Below are 22,448 nucleotides of genomic sequence, written 5' to 3'. Positions count from 1 at the left end.
AACTTTTGATATAGACATTGCGCGTCACCTGTCGTTTCTTTTATTTCATTTTAAATCTATTTCCTCCCAATAATTGATGGTGAAGAGGATGTGGCTGGCCTCTTCAGTCAGCGCCTCTGATATCATTTTATGTGTGTTAGGCATAAAATCTTTGAAAACCACTGGCCTACACCACAGACAAGAAAGAGCCTGTAACTCAGGTACCCAGCAACAAAGGTGTTGACAGTTGTAACCTCAAAATAAAAAATATGACACAAATAAGGCTTAATTGATTAAAAGTGTCTTAGTCTAAATGCTACTAATCAAAGATAAGACAAAATCAACATCAGATTTAAAATGCAGTATTGCAGTGTGCACACATCTGTAACTATGTAAGAATGCTGTGACAGGAAACACAGTGTATTTGTCTGTGGTAGTGGCTAGCTGAGTCTCTGCTGTTGCCCTCCTCACCAGACGGTTGGCCAGGGAAATGGTGTGCGCGGTTGATTCTGCTTCCTGTTGGCACTTGAGCTTGTCTGCAGTGGCCTTCTCAAACTTGGCTGTGAGCTTGGCCAGGTTCTCATTAAGGTGCTGATAGGCCACAAACACACACGCACACAAAAACAGAGAAAAAATTGGCACTTGTTAAAGTACAGTGTGGTCATAACGAATCCTAAGAGACAGAGATTAAAGACAGTCAAAGAGTTTCTATGAAAGAAACTTAGGAGTCTGTGGAAAGTTGGGTAAAACTTATCATTAGTCCCACTATGGATTTATTTGGCATATGGAAGCAATTAGCGCAAGGACAAACAGGATTAATCGGTGGAGAGGCACACAGGTTCAGTAGATTAGTTTGAGGATTGCTAATTCCCCTTGGCTCCGAAGCCACTCTCCACTCAAGCGATCTGACTGAGGGCTTGAAAAATGACAGCGAGAAGTCACGCTGGATCTTATTAATAGTCGTCACTCTGCACTCTGCAGGTTTTGATGTAAGCAGCAAAAGCTGCTGCAGCGTACCGAACCCAGCGCTCTGCTGGGGCTGTCTGATGCGCTGAATGTCAAACTCCACTGAGAAACAATTATTTACAGCTGCTTTTATCAATAGGGTTTTTAGGCTGACAGATTTGGTTTTAGATTAATGAACTGCAAAAGCCTTTAAAAGCACTTGCATCAGCTTTGTATTGATGAAATGCTGTCAGTAGATCATTGCTGGAAGAACATATGTGTCAACTGTCACTCAAGCGTTGGAAAAATAATTCTGAACTTTTGCTTATGGCTTCTGGTTGTTTCTATTTTATTTCTGTAGCACCAAATTCTTATTATAACTGCATATCTTCAGGTGATGGATTTGTTGATCCTCACTGATGTCTCACGAATCTTTTATAGTGAGGTGCTGAGGATTTCTGACTTTCATAAGTCATTTTTCAACTCTCAGTCTCTTTTAAGTTTTAATACTCTTTTGTGCGTGTCACTGCATTTGTGTCAAAGAAATGATAAGGCAGAAAACAAGAACATGCCTTCAAAGAACAGTACTCCTTTCTTTAATAAAATGGTAATGCAATTTCAAAGAATATATCCTCTGGATTTTAGATATTGAAATTGTCTTCTTTTGAAACAGATACTTGTCAGGCAACAAATAAACTTTTCATTTCCTGTAGTCTCAGTTCAGTGCAGTGGCTTACATTGATTTTGCTTTTGATGGCGGTGAGCTTCTCTTGTGCAGCCGCCAGCTCTGCATTGGCCTTGCTCAGAGCCTGACGTTTGGGCTCCACCTCGCAGTAAACCTCGTAGAACTTGACAATGTTTAAAACCCAGGAGCAAAGACCCGCTGCAGCATATGACTTGGACGCCACCAGATCTGGCTGGAACTCTGGATCCTGGAGAAAAAGATATACATGCTGTCACATCCTGCTTCCAAATTCAAAATGCCTTAATAATTTCTCAGGCTGTCAGCAAATGTCCTGAAAATGATAACATAAAATTCATATCAAATTATGGTTAAAATGCAATACAAAATGTCTTTCTGTGTCAGGAGAGCTGTGTGGTATAGTTGCAGGCTTAACACTGTTGTTGATGTGAAGTGAGAGAGAGTAATAAATGATTTACCACACTTGGACATTAGCAGGCTTCTCACATACATTAGCTAGCTTAACTTCTACATCAACATCAGCTTGGACCTGGAATAATTCATCAGCAACTACGTGGTAATGATGGTAGAAAATTCATAACCAACTCATAAGTATGAGAGGCTAACAACGATATAGCTAGCTGTTTCTTTTCTTGGAAAAACTTTGATATAGCTGCTACCTTTAAATGTACACCAAGAATGAATATCAATTTACAAATTACTTTGTTATTGCAAAAAGAAGTGCTGACATATTTTTGTTTATTATATTTCTTTGGCACAGTCCTTTCATGTTATCCTCTGTAATTTGATCTGCAGCAGCTATTGTAGCTAAAGGATACAGGATATTATTAGATTCTCAAACACAGTGTCAAAAGATAATCAGTGATAATGAAAGTAAAATCATTTGGTGCACAGGCAGTTGGAAATGAACTTTAGCCAACATTAGAGAGCCGATCCAGTGAAGCTAGCAACAAGTTTGAGCTCCGTGTGCTTATGGTCATGGTTTTTCTCAGTTTGAACTATTTTACCTGTTTTTCCAAAATAATTATTTTTTTCATAAAGTACAGAGATTACTTTCAGTACAACAGTTCCAGGAAATGAGTTCCTACATAGTGAACTTGAGCTGCACTTTACCTTTATTGGCCACACTGACATACCTCATGTTTGCTCCACTGAACTTCATCATCAGGGTGGCTGTTAAATTTGTAATGCTTAATTTACTAGCTGATTTTCTCTCTTTGTCATTTCAACACTTGGCAGCCATAATGTGCCATTGTCATTGTAATCACACCCCTACTAAATTTATGACTTATTAGTTGAGCTTGCCATGCGGCAGACATTGCACTCTGAACAGCGTTAGCGAGGACTTCAATGAGTAAGGGCTAATTGAACACTTACCTGCAGGTAAGGCTGAATGGCCTTAAGGCAAGCCTCTGGGATCTTTTCCTTGTTGAAGTTAATCAAAGAGTCCAGGAATGTGTCCACTTTGGCCATCATTACCTTTGCAGCCTTCCAGCTGCGATCCTTTGGGACTTTGCCACCAGGTGCCATCAGGACCATGACTGCTGCTGTGACGTTGGTCACTGCTGCCACTGGAGAGCCAAATGACTTCAGCTCAGTCAAGTTGTTCTGATGTAGGGGAGACAGACAGAGTCATTAATGAAAAATGAAAGCTGTGATCGAATTGAGTTTGTATAAAAGTACTTGTCTGTGGTCTTCTGGGAGGAAAAGAGAGAACGTGGAAAGGATTAGAATAAAGACAGAAGAACCTGTGCTGACTCTGAGAAGACAACAGAGAATTCTAATTAGGGCATCTTTAGAGAGCTCTAAGCAGTGATTGAACTGTCTGTTCTGCTTGTTTGAACAGAGAGCACCTTTAAACACAGAGGGTGTTTTTGAATATCCCCCAGGATGCTCATAAACCTACATGGGATGCAAGGATAAAGTAAAATGTCTGCAGAACACAGAGAAGACATTATTTTGGGGAAGACCTGGCTAAATCCTGTGACTAAATAATCTTCTATAGAATTCAAGGCTTGTGTGGACATAAGTTATTCCACTGAAGCTGGGAAAATGAAATCAAACAAATAAAAAAGACCTTAACCAAGCAAGTATAAAGTATGAAGCAAATCAATAAGTTACAGCAGGGGACAAGAGAGTAACTGACCTTATTGAGAGTGTTAAGGGCATCCTGAGCAGCAAGCAGGGCTGGTTCGGCCTTAGCTAAGTCTTCTTCACAGTCTCTCTGTTTGCCGCTGACTACCACAGCAATGGCAGCCACTTTTTTTTCTTCTTCATCAGCCACCGCCTTCTCTTTGGACACCTTCTCAGTTTCTATCCCAACCTCCTGGGGCCAGCACACAGGGTAACATGTAAAGTGGCTTAATAAACACAACCACTCCTTAATTAAGCAAAACTGGTATTTTAAACTGTAAAAAGACAAATCAAAATTCCAAGGTACAGGACATTGTAAACTGAGGACAAAGAATGCTCTGAGAAACAAAGTACAGGATGTTGGTGTTTTTTCTTCTGACTAATTTGACACTGAGGTTCAAGCCCAACTTTCTCTGAATATCTAATATTTTACTGAGCAGTTCCAGCCAAGACTAGAAATCTATCCAGAGATAGGGACCCTGCTTCTGATATGACAGCCTAGTGCTTAATTAAGATTTATTTAACATCATATTTCATTTCTTTAAGCACTACAAGAACAAATTCACTCCCAAAATATGTCCCAAAACACAGATAAGTGTTTTTTGAGGTGCTGGTGTTATATATGTTCTTGCCTGTATAAGCTTGTCAGCATCCTCATTCTTCTGCTTGAGTTCCACTTCTTGAGCAGCCAGCTTGGCCTTGAGGTCATCCACCTATCAGAAGATGAGACAGCGGAGAGCAGGAGGTCAGGAGGATTTGCCTGGCTGAAGGTCTGGATAAATGAGATCTTCAGCCAGTCAAATCCTTGTTAAATGGAAGAAGCAGTACAACAAATTTCTGACAGTAGTATATGTTAAGAGTTACAAAGAGATGAGTGCCTACCAGCAAATCTGTAGGCAAGAAACGAGATTTTTTAAGAATGAAATTGAACAGACCAGCATTTATATGGAGTTGTTCTATTCTTATTGAGCACTGAACTCTGTATTGCTGTCTTCCACAGCATGTCTTTGTCCTGTCTTCCTCCCCTCACCCCAAAGAGGTTTCTTCCTGTTAAAAGGGAGTTTTTCCTTCCTGCTGTCACCAAAGCACTGGCTAATAGGGGACTGTGTGGTTGTTGGGGTTTTCTCCGTTTTCTTTGTATTATTGTAGGATGTTGACCTTACAATGTTAAGAGCCTTGAGGCAACTGTTGTTTTGATTTCACACTCTATAAATAAAACTGAACTGAATTGAATAGTTTAAATCAGTGAGGAAAGCTTTTAGTATAGGCCTGTACAGGATTCGCACCCAATACTACAACCTGGCTGTGATTACAAATGGACAGAGTCACTGCGGTGCATGCTGAAACACCTCTGACCTGCAGAGATATAAAATGTATCAACCACCACAATGAAACCATCAGCTTAATATTGCAAAGGTCCCCCCTTAGACCATCCAGTTATTGATCCATCCAGTTCACCAGCTTCAGCGTTTTAATGTTAAGATAGACACTGTAACACCAGAAACATGATACTAGCATCAGTCTATTTCTCCAAAAAAGAGTCACTGCTGAGATGTTGAACTGTTCCTTTAAGTAAAACATGAAACAGTCTCCAGTTTAGATAAGTTGAAAGGAAAAAAGTAACACAAAGATTAAGATGAAGGGAACAATGACTTGAGCACAGAGGCGGGTTACTGACAGTAATCTATTTCTGTTTTGTTAAATGGTCTTGCAATCAGTGTGCATATCATTAAGACTAATGAATCTGTCACTATCACCTAACTAAATCTCTCAAGTAGTTTTGAAGGACTGATCATTTTGTTTTTCTTTTTTGCATCATCGTTGGATATTCATTATTAATACGACTGCTAATTGAGCTCAAAAGCATCTTAACTGAAAGCTAAACATCTCAGTTCTTCAAGGCAATAAATATGATTCTGTGTCTTATGAGAGTCAAACAAATACGCTTCACAAAGGAGACTAGACATTTGCAGATAATATTTTGTGCCCTATAGGATTGTGCCATGGGTCATGCATGTGACCTTTATTCCATTGCTGTAAAAAAAAAAAAAACTTGTAACCTGTCCAAGCAGATAAAGGGACAAAAAAGAGATGAACGGCATGCATAGTTTGAAAATATAAAAGCTTTAGGACTGGAGCTGCTATCAGTGCACACACACACACACACACACACACACACACACACACACACACACACACACACACACACACACACACATAAATGAACAGACCAAAGACGATCATAAAGAGAAATTAAAGCTGTTACAAAATCCTCATAACTCCCTGACAACTAGGGCTCTACATTAACGTCCGACTCCATCAAAACATTGCACTGGGGAAATAAAAACAGACTGCTTTTCATGCTTGTCTTTCAGCTAATTAACAAACAGAAAAATCAGGCCTGAGGGAAGACGGCCCTTTTGGGTTGCGACAATTCTGTACAAAATATGCAGTTGAACATTAGACGAGCACCAAGTGAGCCATCAACATGATGAATAGGTGGGGTGGGGGTTGGGCAAAAGAGGGAGGATGGGAAGAGGGAGAGGGGCGAAAAGGGACAAACTAATTGGTGAAAGACATGCGTGATATTAAATATATCTGCACTGCTTCGGTGTTTATGTAGTGCAGATGGAAATCCAAGTAGGAAAAACATGTCTCTGTGCCCCTGACTGTCTGTATAAAACAGCCCACTCTCACTCCCTGCAGCTGGAAATGTAAATTAGAACAACCATTTCTTAAGGCAAGAGAAAATTCAATACAAAACCAAAAGACTATACCCATTCATCCAAGTGCGATGGCTTATGGACTCAAAACACGCGTTTAAATTCAACAGAGTTTGGGATTTCAGTGTTGGCTTACATTGCCGTGTGGACTAAGTATAGCTTCATTCATGCAACAAAAAAACATCTGGCTGTTTGTGTGTTAAGGGAACGGGGTGTCTAAAGTTTCCAGTTATTATCCATATAAGAGAAAACCCTCCCTTTTCTTTTTCCCAGTGCAAATAGCTGTCAGGAGTTAGCCGCTTTTGGTAGGAGCTTAGTTTAGAGCAATTACATGAAACACCTCCACACTGATTTGAACAGGAGAATTACTGGAAAGACGTACTTATTGCTACAGCTGTGATTAGTCATACTATACCTTTTATTTTTCATTCTGCTATTATTACAAAAATGACCACTATTTGGCTAACTATAGTCCTACTTGTACTTGTCTATCTGTACTCTTTCTTGTACTGCTACAGTGGCTTGCAAAAGTATTCGGCCCCCTTGAACTTTTCCACATTTTGTCACATTACAGCCACAAACATGAATCAATTTTATTGGAATTCCACGTGAAAGACCAATACAAAGTGGTGTACATGTGAGAAGTGGAACGAAAATCATACATGATTTCAAACATTTTTTACAAATAAATAACTGCAAAGTGGGTGTGCGTAATTATTCAGCCCCTGAGTCAGTACTTTGTAGAACCACCTTTTGCTCCAATTACAGCTGCCAGTCTTTTAGGGTCTGTCTCTACCAGCTTTGCACATCTACAGACTGAAATTCTTGCCCATTCTTCTTTGCAAAACAGCTCCAGCTCAGTCAGATTAGATGGACAGCGTTTGTGAACAGCAGTTTTCAGATCTTGCCACAGATTCTCGATTGGATTTAGATCTGGACTTTGACTGGGCCATTCAAACACATGGATATGTTTTGTTTTAAACCATTCCATTGTTGCCCTGGCTTTATGTTTAGGGTCGTTGTCCTGCTGGAAGGTGAACCTCTGCCCCAGTCTCAAGTCTTTTGCAGACTCCAAGAGGTTTGCTTCCAAGATTGTCCTGTATTTGGCTCCATCCATCTTCCCATCAACTCTGACCAGCTTCCCTGTCCCTGCTGAAGAGAAGCACCCCCAGAGCATGATGCTGCCACCACCATATGTGACAGTGGGGACGGTGTGTTCAGAGTGATGTGCAGTGTTAGTTTTCCGCCACACATAGCGTTTTGCATTTTGGCCAAATGTTCCACTTTGGTCTCATCTGACCAGATCACCTTCTTCCACATGTTTGCTGTGTCCCCCACATTGCTTGTGGCAAACTCTAAACGGGACTTCTTATGGTTTTCTGTTAACAATGGCTTTCTTCTTGCCACTCTTCCAAAATGGCCAACTTTGTGCAGTGCATGACTAATAGCTGTCCTATGGACAGATTCCCCCACCTGAGCTGCAGATCTCTGCAGCTCGTCCAGAGTCACCATGGGCCTCTTGGCTGCATTTCTGATCAGTGCTCTCCTTGTTCGGCCTGTGAGTTTAGGTGGACGGCCTTGTCTTGGTAGGTTTACAGTTGTGCCATACTCCTTCCATTTCTGAATGATGGCTTGAACAGTGCTCCGTGGGATGTTCAAGGCTTGGGAAATCCTTTTGTAGCCTAATCCTGCTTTAAATTTCTCAATAACTTTATCCCTGACCTGTCTGGTGTGTTCTTTGGACTTCATGGTGTTGTTGCTCCCAATATTCTCTTAGACAACCTCTGAGGCGGTCACAAGGCAGCTGTGGAGCTGTTTTGCAAAGAAGAATTGGCAAGGATTTCAGTCTGTAGATGTGCAAAGCTGGTAGAGACATACCCTAAAAGACTGGCAGCTGTAATTGCAGCAAAAGGTGGTTCTACAAAGTATTGACTCAGGGGGCTGAATAATTACGCACACCCCACTTTTCAGTTATTTATTTGTAAAAGATGTTTGGAATCATGTATGATTTTCGTTCCACTTCTCACGTGTACACCACTTTGTATTGATCTGTCACGTGGAATTCCAATAAAATTGATTCATGTTTGTGGCTGTAATGCGACAAAATGTGGAAAAGTTCAAGGGGGCCGAATACTTTTGCAAGCCACTGTAGACTAGTAAATATTAAAAAAGAAAAAACTTGAATGCTATCACACAATTAGAATGTAACAGATTAAGATAAATTACCTATTGTCATACATTTTTGATAAAATAATGGTTGCTGTGTATAAGTAATTTAGTTGCTCACGAGGAATGCTCTGTCCCCTTATTAGTATGCGAGACAAAATAAATTATTGTCTTTAATCTACTTTAGCAAAACCTACTATTGCAGCTGCTAATTTATCAAAACTAAACTACTACTTCCTACTGCAACTGGAACACATTCTACTAATATTTCTACAACTGCTTCTACCAGAACTTACAGTACTTTGACTACTTGTATTAGTACTACTTATACTAGAAGTATTATACTAGTAGTACAACAGTTAGCATGCAATATTACTTCAGCTGGTAGTACCACAGCACACGCACAAATATGTCACAACGCAAACTAACCAAAGGTAGAAATCCACCTCTGTAAAACTGAAGAGGGAAAAAAAAAACATGAAACTAATGTGTTCTCTGGGGAGCAGATGACTCATACACACACACATACTCACATACTGTACACACACACACACACACACACACACACACACAAAGATCCCTTGCTTGAACCCTTCCGGTCGTTGTTTATCATGACCACAGCAGCCCCCGGTGAGCCACGGTTTCTCTTGCACAGAATGTTAAATAACAGTACTTACAATAGGGCAGCCATCAGTGTGAATGCACTAACAAATACAGGGTGCACTAATGGTGGCTTGCTGCTGTAAAGGGTGTGCTCTCTAATTAGAAGGCTCCTGAATTATCATACAACCCCCCCCCCCGTATATTTCATATATGTGGCTGTGTGGTTGCATGTGTGCATGCATGTGCGTGTGTGTGTGTTCGTCTGTTCCTACAGTAAATGGGAGACGGGAAACAAAACTTCACTCTGCAGCTTTCAACACTAACGTCACTTGTTTATGGGGTGTTTATGTATGTGTGATCTTGTGCGGGTGGAAATGTGTGGGCCTGTTTATGCAAAGCACTGGAGATGCATGGTATGTAACAGTGAAACTGTGTGTGCAGGGCTGTGTGTGTGTGTTAGGCTTTGCTTTTACTCAACAGGTTCAGTATACCCACTATCATTAGGGCTGCCTCACAGCCAGAGTTTGTGTTACATTATTCATATTCCATATCGCTCTTCTGAAAAGGTTTAGAGATGGGAAACATTTAAACAAATTGATCCAGGTGTATGTATTAAAGAGGGAAACATTTAATGATTTGGCTAAACACTTTGTAATACAAATGAAAAAACAAAAATTAGCCAGGTATTTGTCTGCTCTATCTACAGTTTAGTAAGATTAACAGGCTGTCTATGGCACACAGAACAAATGGCCACAGTAGCAGACTCAATCTACTGCTGTTACTAATACAACTATTACTACCATTAATATTGCCTTTACTCTTGCCACTTGTGCTACTTCCACCACTATGTTAATTATATATATCACTTCTACTACTGCTAACCCTAACTCTTTATAATTCATGTCACACTATTGAGCATTTGTAAGGTATTAGCAAGTACTTAATTAATCATACGTCTTCTTAGTATGTCATTCATAAATACAGATATGTTTATCCATCTGTTACTGTTACACCATGTACAGCTATCACTGCAACTACATCCCTGCTAGTAAAAATCATATATCTGTATTTATTATAATGTCATACCCATAATGAGAGAGCACTACCTCTTCAATTGTCATTGCTAATATTATAAATGCTAGCTTTACTACCTCTGTGCTACTATTTCATCCAAGTTAATGAAGTCTCATTAAAAGGCCTTAAACTCAGCATTGTCCCTGTCACTATATTAGAGCCACTCCATATACTTGGCATCTGGCTTAAAAAAGCCAATTGTGAAACTTAAGGATACGGCACACTAATTAGTTGGCAACTTGTCAATCACGAGGAATTAGCCTTTAAATTATCCTGTTTTATTCTCTTTTCAAACTCTAATTCAATAACTAGGACTTACGTTGCATTCAGTAAACATTTTTATGATGAGTTCATAGGCTTAATCACTCGAATCAAGTCTTATTGAGGTCACAGAGGAAAAGATTCAAGAGTCATTTTCCCATATACTACAAAATAAAAAGTCCTTTTGCAGTCACACAAGCCATTATTTCATTATATATTTATTTAACAGGGACAACAAATGTTAGTGAACATCAACACGACTAGATCACTATCCAGCTGGAAAGAAAATAAGATGTATTTAATTTTATGGGCTAAAAAATTAGGGTTAGGGTTACCATTTATTGAATGGTGGAAATTAGTGTAATGATGCAGTTGCAGGGTTTGCAATGCCCTACAATCCACAATGATGTAACTAGTTCACTTAAGTAATAACCAACATTCTACCAAGGTCAGCGAAAGTTCGAGAGTCAAAAATCTGCAGACCCAATGAGAGAGCAGGAAGGAGAGAGTGGAATCGCTACTAACCAAAATAATCAAGTGTAAGGAAACTCTCTCTGAGAGTGCACAGTGCATAGGGTTCTGAGGATTGAGAGTCAGGTGGAGTGCTGAATTTAGTCAAAGGAAAGGTGCATTATTACAAACTGTTCCACTGAAACTACGTAGAACAGCTGGCCTGTATGATATGTAGAACAACACCAAACATGATTATGAGTGATCAGTGTTAATATGTTAGTGTGCCACATTCCCCTTTTTTGTAGCGCACAGCAACATTCAGGCATAAATCTAACACACTCACACATATATATTAATAGCTGAATTTTCCAAGACATTTCCCTGCTCTCACAGCTTTGCGCGTACACAAAGTGCCAATTACACTCATTCTGATAACATCTCCCCCTCTTAAAACTGACACCCCTAGTAGCAACCATCACATGCACCTTAGGCATAAGACATGCTTTTTTTGGAGTTAGATTTTGTGCAACTCGCAGTAAATTGTGTGCCGCAAACTCTGTAAAACACATTTGCATGGCTCATGAAAATATTCTCCCGGAAGCGAAACTCTTACAACTACATATACCATAAGGCTAGCTGCAAAAATAATCCTGTCCACAACTCTCACTTACAAAATTGACATCTTAGGTAAATCCAGTAGGTTTTTTTTAACACCAAAAGGTTTCGCACTGTCACAGTAAACCTGTCCCTAAATGGTCCTCCTTCTTTAGACTTGTAATGCAGAGGTATTTTTCACAGTCTCTTATCGTTTAATTGACCTGACTAAAACAACAAGCTAAGTACAACTTGTGGTGGATTAGATGTATTTTGTAGTCCATCTTCTGCCTATTGTAGTTTCAACCCAGCAGACATCCAGAGTCACGCTCTTAAGGAGACTAGTGCTAGGTTGCTCAGATTTTCAGTGCACCACTCTTCTCTTCTCCTAAGTCCTAATCAATTTTCCTACCCACCTTTCTTTGACACTGATGACATCTTTGATGAAGGAGATACTTTTGAAACATGTTCATAGTCTGAGAGCTTCTTTTTGCCTGGTTCTCAAAGGTCAAATGGCATATTGGCCATTTTAGGCCAGAAATAATGCTTCACTTATAGCACAAACACTGTCATAGCTTTAACTATGACCTATGGAAGAAAAATAAAATTGCTATAATAACAATAAAAACCAAGAAAATGAGGATAAATTGTTAAAAAATGCTTAAGAGGCAAAGAAATGTTAAAGGAAAAAAAACAGAAACAAGCTCATATTTTCATACTGAAAAAACATAGTACAAGGCATAAAAGAGAATTTTAAATAGTTAACATACAGTCTGGTGGTAACTATAAGCTGTATTATGCAAAATAAAATATTCAAAATATTAGTTAGCCAGGATTTTGATTCTTTTTTAGAGACTGAATACTAAATGTTAACAAGAAGAGATGCAGGACAAAAGAAAAGAACCCTCTTTGACTTTAACCTGGACCTTGAAGCAGCTAAATGGCCTTACCCAGCAAAGCCCTTTTTAACAGCATAGAGCTGACTGATGAAATCTGGTGCCTTGTTATATAAAGACTCATATGTAATTAAAGATACTTTGACATGGATTCTCAAAGAAATTCACAAGTGCAAAGAAGTTATGATGATACTGATGTGGGACCATCTGGTCGTTGTCAGTATCCAGGATGCACAAGTCTGCACAAACTAATGATGAGCTACAGCTTGGGCATGAAAGCAGTGCAATAACGTATTGTTGACACACACAGACACACACCTATATAAGTGTGTTTGTGTGTGTGTGTCTGTGTGTGTGTGTGTGAGTAAGAGAGAGACAGAGAAAGAAAATTTGGACTTTACTTTCCACATCTGCTGCAGTTGTGCCTTCAGCCTCTGGTACTTCTTTGTGCTCCTTCTTTCTGATGTTACTGTCTGCTGGGGTGTTCACATTTATCCCACATTTACAGACTTCTGTTCCTTGTCAACCACCACTATGGTTGACCAGATACCAACCGGATATAGGTTGGTGGTTGGTAGCTGGGGCACCTTGTCTGTCTGTGTGGCACCTTTGGACAGCCAGCAACTTAGGCCCTGTCAGCTGTGGTACACTTTTGCATTATGGATCAGAGCCAGTGAGTCAATGTTTCACTCAAGCATACAGCTTGATAACATTCATGTATAGGAAGTGGCTGAAAGTCACTCCACTCCTAAATCTTTATCAGTATCCACTCTTTGCATTGAGTTGGCTTAGGGGTTTGAGGCCTATGCATAACAACAGTGGGGACAGTGCATCATTTTGGTATATGCCACACTTGATGGTGAGTTATGCGATTGCTTTGGAGTTGTGCATTAATTAATGCATTGGCTTTATACAGTGTAAAGCACTCTAATATCCATGTGTGGGGCATTGGGTCGTAGGCTTTCTTGTACTCAATCCAAACTAGTGTTACAGTCCTGATGTACCATTCATAAAATACATGAAGCCACTATTGATTAATGACTTGTTAATCACAAGTCATGAGTCAGTAACTAAGGATTCCTTTGTTTCAATTCCTTTCTGGCTGTGGACCATAATTTACGAAGTCCAAATGTCCTGATGTCTTAGTGAAGACTTTAAACTAGCACTAGAGCCCATAAAAAAATCAGGAAAAGTGTCTACTCAGGTTAAAGAGCAAGGGAGCGTTTTCTCACAGACTTCCACAAAACTGGAATTGTGAAAACAGAGCAGCTGGCCCTGTTGGCCATTAGAAAAAAAGAACGAATGCAGGTTTGAGACACTTCTGTATTGCAGCCTGGTAGAGTTTGGAACTGTATCAGGCTGGAACAGTTTTGGTATTGATAGCTAATGTTTCCTTTTTATGACAAAGACTTAATTATAATGTACAGCTTTCTTGTAAATTTTATTAAACATCTTATATCTTTAACATCCTCAGCTTATCACAGTTTTATTGTTTAGAACTTTTCAATTTTATGTTAACTTTATTTTTTCTTTACTACACAGTCACACTGTATCTTATTTTAATTAATGCTGCTTGCCCTGTTTTGATATAAGAATAAGAATAAGAACAACTTTATTCATCCCGAGGGAAATTCTTTTGTCATGTACATGCTCAAAGCAGCAGGAGAGACAGAGAAACAGATGAAATAGATATAAGATATACAATATATACAATAAGAATAGTGTACAGTAATATACAGTAGGGTAGAGTTATCCGATACTATGTCTTGCACTAACAAAGTAATATATATAACTATATCCTGGTGAATAAATAACATAACTATCAGTGCAGGCGGTTCTAGAAAGTGACAAAGTATTGTGCAATAGAATAAAGGGAGTAGCAGCATATGATGGGGGGATGAAAGCAATATGTGCATTGTGTATTTATTTTTTTTTTTTAAAGTATATATAGTCATATAAAGAACAAAACAATTTGCTTATTCTTTATTTTTGGAAAGTATTTTGTAATGCTGGTTTTTAAAATTACTATTTATGAGAGTTATTATTATTATTTCATCCTACTTTGAACATTTTATTTTAAACTAGTTTTTTCCCGACCAAAGTTTTCCAGTTTAATATTTCACTGTGCCTGCACCTTGACCTTGCATTATCCAGTAACTCCCCAGCGCTACCATCCTATCTAAATACAATCATATCTGGTTTTAAAAAAAGATGGCAAGAGCCAAAACTGCCAAAGTCGAGACTTGAAAATGAAAGTGTGACCTTAATATACAGTTTATGACCCTGGTATCACCATCTGTTTCAAAACTATAAAATATTTTTTGCAGCATGATACACATAGTTCTAGTAAGAGTAACACTTCTTAATGATAAAAAAGGTTGTTTTTTTTCTTTGACTTCGTATAGATAAATATAAAGAATATAAAGAACACTTTGGCTTGTTGTTCTAACTATTAGATATTCTATTTCCATTAATATATAAAAATCCATGTTCTGATAAAACAATCTATACACAAGGCTTACATTAAAGAGGCATTTTACAAGCTGATATCCAAGTTTAATAACACCATTTAGTAAATGAGGTTTGTGGTAAGATTATTTTGTGAACTCGTGCTTCCAGTTTCTACATCACACTTTTGCAGGTTACTTTTTAAACCATATCAGCTTACATGTCACAGACCCCGTAATTCAGCACATGAACCTGAAAACCTCCCGAGTGTCAAAGTGTGAACATGTCTCGCTTCACACAGTGAAGGTCAAAACACAGTGTAGATGAATACCTGAGCAGAGGTGCTGTTGAGCTTCTGCAGGCCGTTTTCCAGCCGCTCCATCTTGTTGGTGAGGTCTTTGCTCTTCTGGGCCAGCAGACTGCGATACAGCTTGATCTGCTCCAGGAAAGACTTGGGCGTGGTGTAGTTGTAGCGCCGCTCGTTGGCTAGGTACTCCTTCGACATTTGATTGACACTCATGTGGACATAAGCCATGAATTTACTGATCGACTCCTTCACTTGGGGCTGTGGGAATGAAAAGTCCTACAACTGTTTAGTTCCCATTAAAAGCAGATGACTGGGCAGATTTAGATACAGAGTAATATTTCTTGAGGCTCAGGCTTGGAATTTAATTTTCGGGGGCCTCTGGTACTCTTAAATTAATATCACATTCACTCTGTCACGGTGGTTGACATTTGAAATTATATTTTCAGAGTGTGAAAATCATTTAGGTGAGTAGCTTCACCTCACTGTATTAGATTATGAACTGTTCTCACATTGATATTCTCGACCTCCTCGAGGAACCTGAAGCTGACCGACTCCAGAGCCTCCTGTGGCCACTCGTGGAACCAGTTGATCGCTGTGCAGTTGACTACTGCTGGGAACTTCCTGCTGCGAACCCTCAGTTTACTGCCAACTGGAGAAAAACACAAAGCCACCTGCAATACATGTACACACACACATATCCAAAGAGACAGACAGGCACACTGAGGTCAAATAGAATCAAGTGTCAAGTCAAACACAGTTGATCAAATTCATTTCTCTTCCTTCTGATTGGAGTTACAGTGAGCACTTCTGCTCAGACGTATCCTTCTTCATGGTCAAGAGAGGGAATGGAACACTGTGAATTAATTTTCTGCAGTTCCATCATTAAACACACAAAGCCTCCAGCAAAGATGTGAATTAAAGCAATATGCTGAGCTGGGGGCTACGTCAGACTGATATTCACCGCTGGAGATGAACAGCTGGCTTGTTGAGAAGCTCAGCCAGATGTTCGATACATTAGACAGAAGAAACAAACATGCAGGAGGCATACCCAAAGACACTTCTGATTATAATTAACTCTAGAGAAAGAAAACACCACACATCTACCTCACAATCACTGTGATATTCTATTTACAGGCTGAGGATTTACTTACTGTAAAAGATGTCGTAATGTCACATCACTAAGCTAATTTAACTCACATCTTACAATGACAAAAAGTCGCGTCTACCACTCTGAGCAGGATTAACATAATAGTGAGCACTGTGGCCTCTTTCTTTCTCCGCTCATTTACAGCAGCTCTTTATTCCCCACCTATCAATTTTTCTGTTATTTTATCAGGGCAGATTTATTTGATCTGAATTACTAATGATGACGTCAACAGAAATAATAATTTTATGATTTTTCTTTTTTCAAGACTGCATGAAACATGGCTGTTCCACATTGAGCTGAACAGTCAGACCCAAAGAAATATTACCACAAGTGTGTTTTTTGGCTAAAGTGGTGAAACAGCGTTGTTGTTTCCACCTTTAGCTAGAACAATTTTCTTGCATATTTTGCAACGTTCCATCCTTTTGTTGGAGGTTGTTCAATTATCTCCCTTTTGAGATGGTTAATGTTCATCAGGGAATTTAGCAATATGGCATAAAAATGTAATGTAATTTGGCATGCCTCACACTTTTCTTCATGCTTCTATTTTTTGAGGATGATTTCTTGACAGCCATCCTTCTACTCAGAGCATTTCTGATGAGGCTTTGGGAACCCCAGAGATATGGCTGAGGTAAGTGTTTTGCTAATAGGTCTTTGAAAATCATCTTGTTGTCGGAAAAATAATAAAATGTTATTCCAGTCAAACTGTGTTATTTGGCATTTGTTGTAGATTCGATTAAAGAAATGGGAACACCTCATTTGTTTGTGTGATACTGTTAGTGACAAAGTGCCTAAAGACATAATTTAAAATTGGTTCTTTGCTAAGGCGTCTGTTATGTGTAGATGCAACACTGATTCATCATTGAAGTCTGGTGCCTTTTTTATGCTTAAATGAATAACAGGTCAGTGTTAAGTGGCTTATCAAATGATAAAAAACACCAAACAAACACTATAAATGTTCAGGTACAAGAACTGAACTGAAAATTGAAAGACACTTTGGCTTTTTGGAAGCAAAATATAAAGAAATGTGGGTGGACTCAAGACTTTTGCACAGTACTATATCAAAATCTAAATATAATACAATGGTTAACATTAATAAGCCCTCCGCAAAGCCAGAACATCTTACTATTCGTCACTGATTGAAGAAAATAAGAACAACCCCAGGTTTCTCTTCAGCACTGTAGCCAGGCTGACAAAAAGTCAGAGCTCTACTGAGCCAACAATCCCTTTAACGTTAACTAGTAATGACTTCATGAACTTCTTCACAAATAAAATTTTTATCATTAGAGAAAAAATTACCAATAATCATCCCACAGATGTAATATTATCTACAGCTACTTTTAGTACCATCAATGTTAAGTTAGACTCTTTTTCTCCAATTGATCTTTCTGAGTTAACTTCAATAATTAATTCCTCCAAACCATCAACGTGTCTTTTAGACCCCATTCCTACAAAACTGCTCAAAGAAGTCCTGCCATTAATTAATGCTTCAATCTTAAATATGATCAACCTATCTCTAATAATCGGCTATGTACCACAGGCCTTCAAGGTGGCTGTAGTTAAACCTTTACTTAAAAAGCCATCTCTAGACCCAGCTGTCTTAGCTAATTATAGGCCAATCTCCAACCTTCCTTTCATATCAAAAATCCTTGAAAGAGTAGTTGTCAAACAGCTAACAGATCATCTGCAGAGGAATGGCTTATTTGAAGCGTTTCAGTCAGGTTTCAGAGCTCATCACAGCACAGAAACAGCTTTAGTGAAGGTTACAAATGATCTTCTTATGGCCTCTGACAGTGGACTCATCTCTGTGCTTGTCCTGCTAGACCTCAGTGCTGCATTCGATACTGATGACCATAATATCCTATTAGAGCGATTAGAACATGCTGTAGGTATTACAGGTACTGCACTGCAGTGGTTTGTATCATATCTATCTAATAGACTCCAATTTGTACATGTAAATGGAGAGTCCTCTTCAGACACTAAGGTCAATTATGGTGTTCCACAGGGTTCAGTGCTAGGACCAATTCTATTTACATTATACATGCTTCCCTTAGGCAGTATCATTAGAAGACATAGCATAAATTTTCACTGCTATGCAGATGACACGCAGCTCTATCTATCCATGAAGCCAGGTATCACAGACCAATTAGTTAAACTGCAGGAATGTCTTAAAGACATAAAGACCTGGATGGCCGCTAACTTTCTGCTTCTTAATTCAGATAAAACTGAGGTTATTGTACTCGGCCCTGAAAATCTTAGAAATATGGTATCTAAGCAGATTCTTACTCTGGATGGCATTACCTTGGCCTCCAGTAATGCTGTGAGGAACCTTGAGTCATTTTTGACCAGGACATGTCCTTCAATGCACATATTAAACAAATATGTAAGACTGCTTTCTTCCATTTGCGCAACATCTCTAAAATTAGAAATATCCTGTCTCAGAGTGATGCTGAAAAACTAGTTCATGCATTTATTACTTCCAGGCTGGACTACTGTAATTCTTTATTATCAGAATGTCCTAAAAACTCGCTGAAAAGCCTTCAGCTGATCCAAAATGCTGCAGCAAGGGTACTGACAGGGACTAGAAAGAGAGAGCATATTTCTCCTGTTTTGGCTTCCCTTCACTGGCTTCCTGTTAAATCCAGAATTGAATTCGAAATCCTGCTCCTCACATACAAGGTCTTAAATAATCAGGCCCCATCTTATCTTAATGACCTTGTAGTACCATATCACCCTATTAGAGCACTTCGCTCTTGCACTGCAGGCCTACTTGTTGTTCCTAGAGTATTTAAAAGTAGAATGGGAGGCAGAGCCTTCAGTTTTCAGGCCCCTCTTCTGTGGAACCAACTTCCAGTTTGTTAGGAGGCCTGGGTCGTTGACCCAGGGTTTTTGAGTTTGTTATATTATTTATAATTTCTAGTCTTTGGTTTCTTTGAGTTCTGTCTTATGGTTTTTGTCTCTGTCGTCTCTAGTTGCTCTGTCTCCCCTGTCAGCTGTATCCCCTTGTCTAGTTCGTGTCTCTGTGTATCCTTAGTTGCTATATCCCCATGTCCAGTCAGTCTGTGTCTGTAAGTTCAGTCTGTGTTGTGTTTCCTGTTTTACTTTGAAGGTCTGTCTTTTCTCAGTGTGTTCAGTTTACGCTTCTTTGTCTCGTTAGTCCTGATTTGCCCCAGCTGTGTTTCCCTCCTGTTGCCCATTCCCTGATTACTCCCTCTGCGTATTTAAGCCCTGTGTTTTCCTGTGCTCTCTGTCGCGTTCTACCGTTTACTTAGCTGTGTGTTCTGTTAGTCCTCTGGTTTAAGTTTATTTTGATTTTTTCCAGTCATGTTATGTTACCCCTTTTGAGTTCAGTATTAAAGCTGTTTTGAGTTCACCTTTGGTCTCCAGAGTCTGCACCTTGGGTCCTATTCCTGTCTGCACACAGCCTGCACCTAACAGAAGAACGCGACCAGAAAATGGACCCCGCAGACTCTTTTTCCTCAGAGGACAACGCTGAGATGGAGCGAATGGTGAGCCTGCTTGACCGCATTGCCCAGTCACAGGATTTACGGACTATGGCAGTCGGGTTAAGTGCAGTGGATGCCATCATTCGGCATAACCCTCAGCTTTGTCAGTTTGCCAAAGATACTAAGTTGGATCGCACCATTGCTGCCTGGAGAGAGCAAGTCAAGGCTAGTGAGCTTGCCCTCTCTCTCACTAACTCTTCCTCTTCGCTGCCCCACTCCCCACCTGCCTCAACACTGCCACGGACTTCCTCTCCCTCGCCACACCATCCGGGACCTCGTTCGCCTGCCTTTTTCCTGGCAGCTATGTGGTCGGAGGATGAGGAGGTGGTCTCCATGTCTCCACCAGTTCCTGTTCCCTCATCCCGGAGGAAACGGCGCCCCGCCTCGCCACCGCCACTCCTCTCCTCCGTCGCCTGTTCTGCAGCCTGTTCCCGCTGGAGGGTCCGAGGGGCCCGCCCAGCCTCCTGTTCCCGCTGGAGGGTCCGAGGCCCGTCCAGCCTCCTGTTCCCGCTGGAGGGTCCGAGGGGCCCGTCCAGCCTCCTGTTCCCGCTGGAGGGTCCGAGGGGCCCGTCCAGCCTCCTGTTCCCGCTGGAGGGTCCGAGGGGCCCGTCCAGCCTTCGTCTGCCTCGCCTGGAGGGTCCGAGGGGCCCGTCCAGCCTTCTGTTCCCGCTGGGGGTTCTGGAGAACCCCACCAGCCTTTGTTTGCCTCCGCTGGGGGCTCCGAGGGGCCCGTCCAGCCTTCTGCCTCTGCTGGAGGGTCCGAGGGGCCCGTCCAGCCTTCTGTTCCCGCTGGAGGGTCCGAGGGCCCCGTCCAGCCACCTGTCTCCGCTGGAGGGTCCGAGGGCCCGTCCAGCCACCTGTCTCCGCTGGAGGGTCCGAGGGGCCCGTCCAGCCACCTGTCTCCGCTGGAGGGTCCGAGGCCCGCCCAGCCACCTGTCTCCGCTGGAGGGTCCGAGGGCCCGTCCAGCCACCTGTCTCCGCTGGGGTTCTGGAGAACCCCACCAGCCTTTGTTTGCCTCCGCTGGGGCTCCGAGGGCCCGTCCAGCCTTCTGCCTCTGCTGGAGGGTCCGAGGGGCCCGTCCAGCCTTCGTCTGCCTCGCCTGGAGGGTCCGAGGGGCCCGTCCAGCCTTCTGTTCCGCTGGGGTTCTGGAGAACCCCACCAGCCTTTGTTTGCCTCCGCTGGGGGCTCCGAGGCCCGCCCAGCCTTCTGCCTCTGCTGGAGGGTCCGAGGCCCGTCCAGCCTTCTGTTCCCGCTGGAGGGTCCGGGCCCCGTCCAGCCACCTGTCTCCGCTGGAGGGTCCGAGGCCCCGTCCAGCCACCTGTCTCCGCTGGAGGTCCGAGGGGCCCGTCCAGCCACCTGTCTCCGCTGGAGGGTCCGGGGCCCGCCCAGCCACCTGTCTCGCTGCTGGAGGTCCGAGGGGCCCGTCCAGCCACCTGTCTCCGCTGGAGGGTCGAGGGGCCCGTCCAGCCACAGCCACCTGTCTCCGCTGGAGGGTCCGAGGGGCCCGTCCAGCCACAGCCACCTGTCTCCGCTGGAGGGTCCGAGGGGCCCGTTCAGCCTCCTGCCTCGTCGGCTGGGGGTCTTGGAGGACCCAGCCAACACATCCTCATCTCTATTGACCGTTCCGGGGAGACCGTTCAGCCACCACCTACGTTGCCGCCTGCAGCGCCCACATCGTTGCTTGCAGCATCCCCGCCTGCGGCAGCTTCATCCACGCCGCCAGCAGCTTCAGCTCCGCCGTCGCCGGGTCCAGCTTCAGTGTCGCCTGCAGTGCCACCGCCTGCGGCTCTCACACCGTCGCCTGCAGTGCCACCACCTGTTTCGTCACCTGCAGCTTCGTCCTCGCCTGGTCCGGCTTCAGCTTCAGCTTCGTCTCCTGGTCCAGCTTCAGCCTCGTCGCCTGGTCCAGCCCCAGCTTCAGCGCCTGCAGCGCCTACGCCGTCGCCTGGTCCAGCCCCAGCTTCAGCGTCGCCTGCAGTGCCACCACCTGCGGCTCCCACGCCGTTACCTGCAGTGCCACCACCTGCGGCTCCCACGCCGTCGCCTGCATCGCCACCATCTGTTTTGTCGCCTCTGGCTTCTGCTTCACCGTCGCCTGGTCCAGCTCTGGCTTCTGCCTCGCCGTCGCCTGATCCGGCTTCGGCTTCAGCTCCGCCTGTCCGGCCTGTCCGTCCTGCACGTCCTGTCCGGCCTGTCCGGCCTGTCCGTCCTGCACGTCCTGTCCGGCCTGTCCGGCCTGTCCGTCCTGCACGTCCTGTCCGGCCTGTCCGTCCTGCACGTCCTGTCCGGCCGCTTTCCGGGCCAATGATTGGGCGTCCTCGCCGTCGTGGACGGCCTCCTGACCTGCTCCGTCGCCGCCGGTGCCTCCCGCCCGGCCGGCCTCCTGACCTGCTCCGTCGCCGCCGGTGCCTCCCGCCCGGCCGCCCCTGAACTGTTTTCTGGGCTCTTGGGCGTCGGCCTCCTGACCTCCTTCGCCTGGGTCGCCGCTGCTGCCCTCTGCGTGGCCGGCCTC

The 22,448-nt window shown here is 42.5% G+C and overlaps 1 protein-coding gene across 4 annotated transcripts in view; it reads right to left on the bottom strand.

Moving 5' to 3' along the window:
• The window catches only part of dnah9 (dynein, axonemal, heavy chain 9), a 167,059-nt gene that overhangs the window by 53,524 nt on the left and 91,087 nt on the right, over positions 1-22,448 (bottom strand). For all 4 annotated transcript variants that reach the window (XR_005614072.1, XM_039616385.1, XM_039616386.1 and 1 more), the window contains 7 exons: positions 15,795-15,956; positions 15,310-15,543; positions 4,393-4,473; positions 3,774-3,953; positions 3,005-3,235; positions 1,662-1,856; positions 451-570 (listed from right to left, as the gene is read on the bottom strand). Coding sequence is in view for 3 of the 4 variants with exons in the window: in XM_039616385.1 (XP_039472319.1) it covers positions 451-570; positions 1,662-1,856; positions 3,005-3,235; positions 3,774-3,953; positions 4,393-4,473; positions 15,310-15,543; positions 15,795-15,956 (1,203 nt within the window). In the remaining variant the exon portion in view is untranslated. The remainder of the gene's footprint in view (positions 1-450; positions 571-1,661; positions 1,857-3,004; positions 3,236-3,773; positions 3,954-4,392; positions 4,474-15,309; positions 15,544-15,794; positions 15,957-22,448) is intronic.

Source organism: Oreochromis aureus, linkage group 8 (genome assembly GCF_013358895.1).
Source record: "Oreochromis aureus strain Israel breed Guangdong linkage group 8, ZZ_aureus, whole genome shotgun sequence".
NCBI classification, from domain to species: domain Eukaryota; kingdom Metazoa; phylum Chordata; class Actinopteri; order Cichliformes; family Cichlidae; genus Oreochromis; species Oreochromis aureus.
This window is presented reverse-complemented; position numbering and strand designations above follow the sequence as displayed.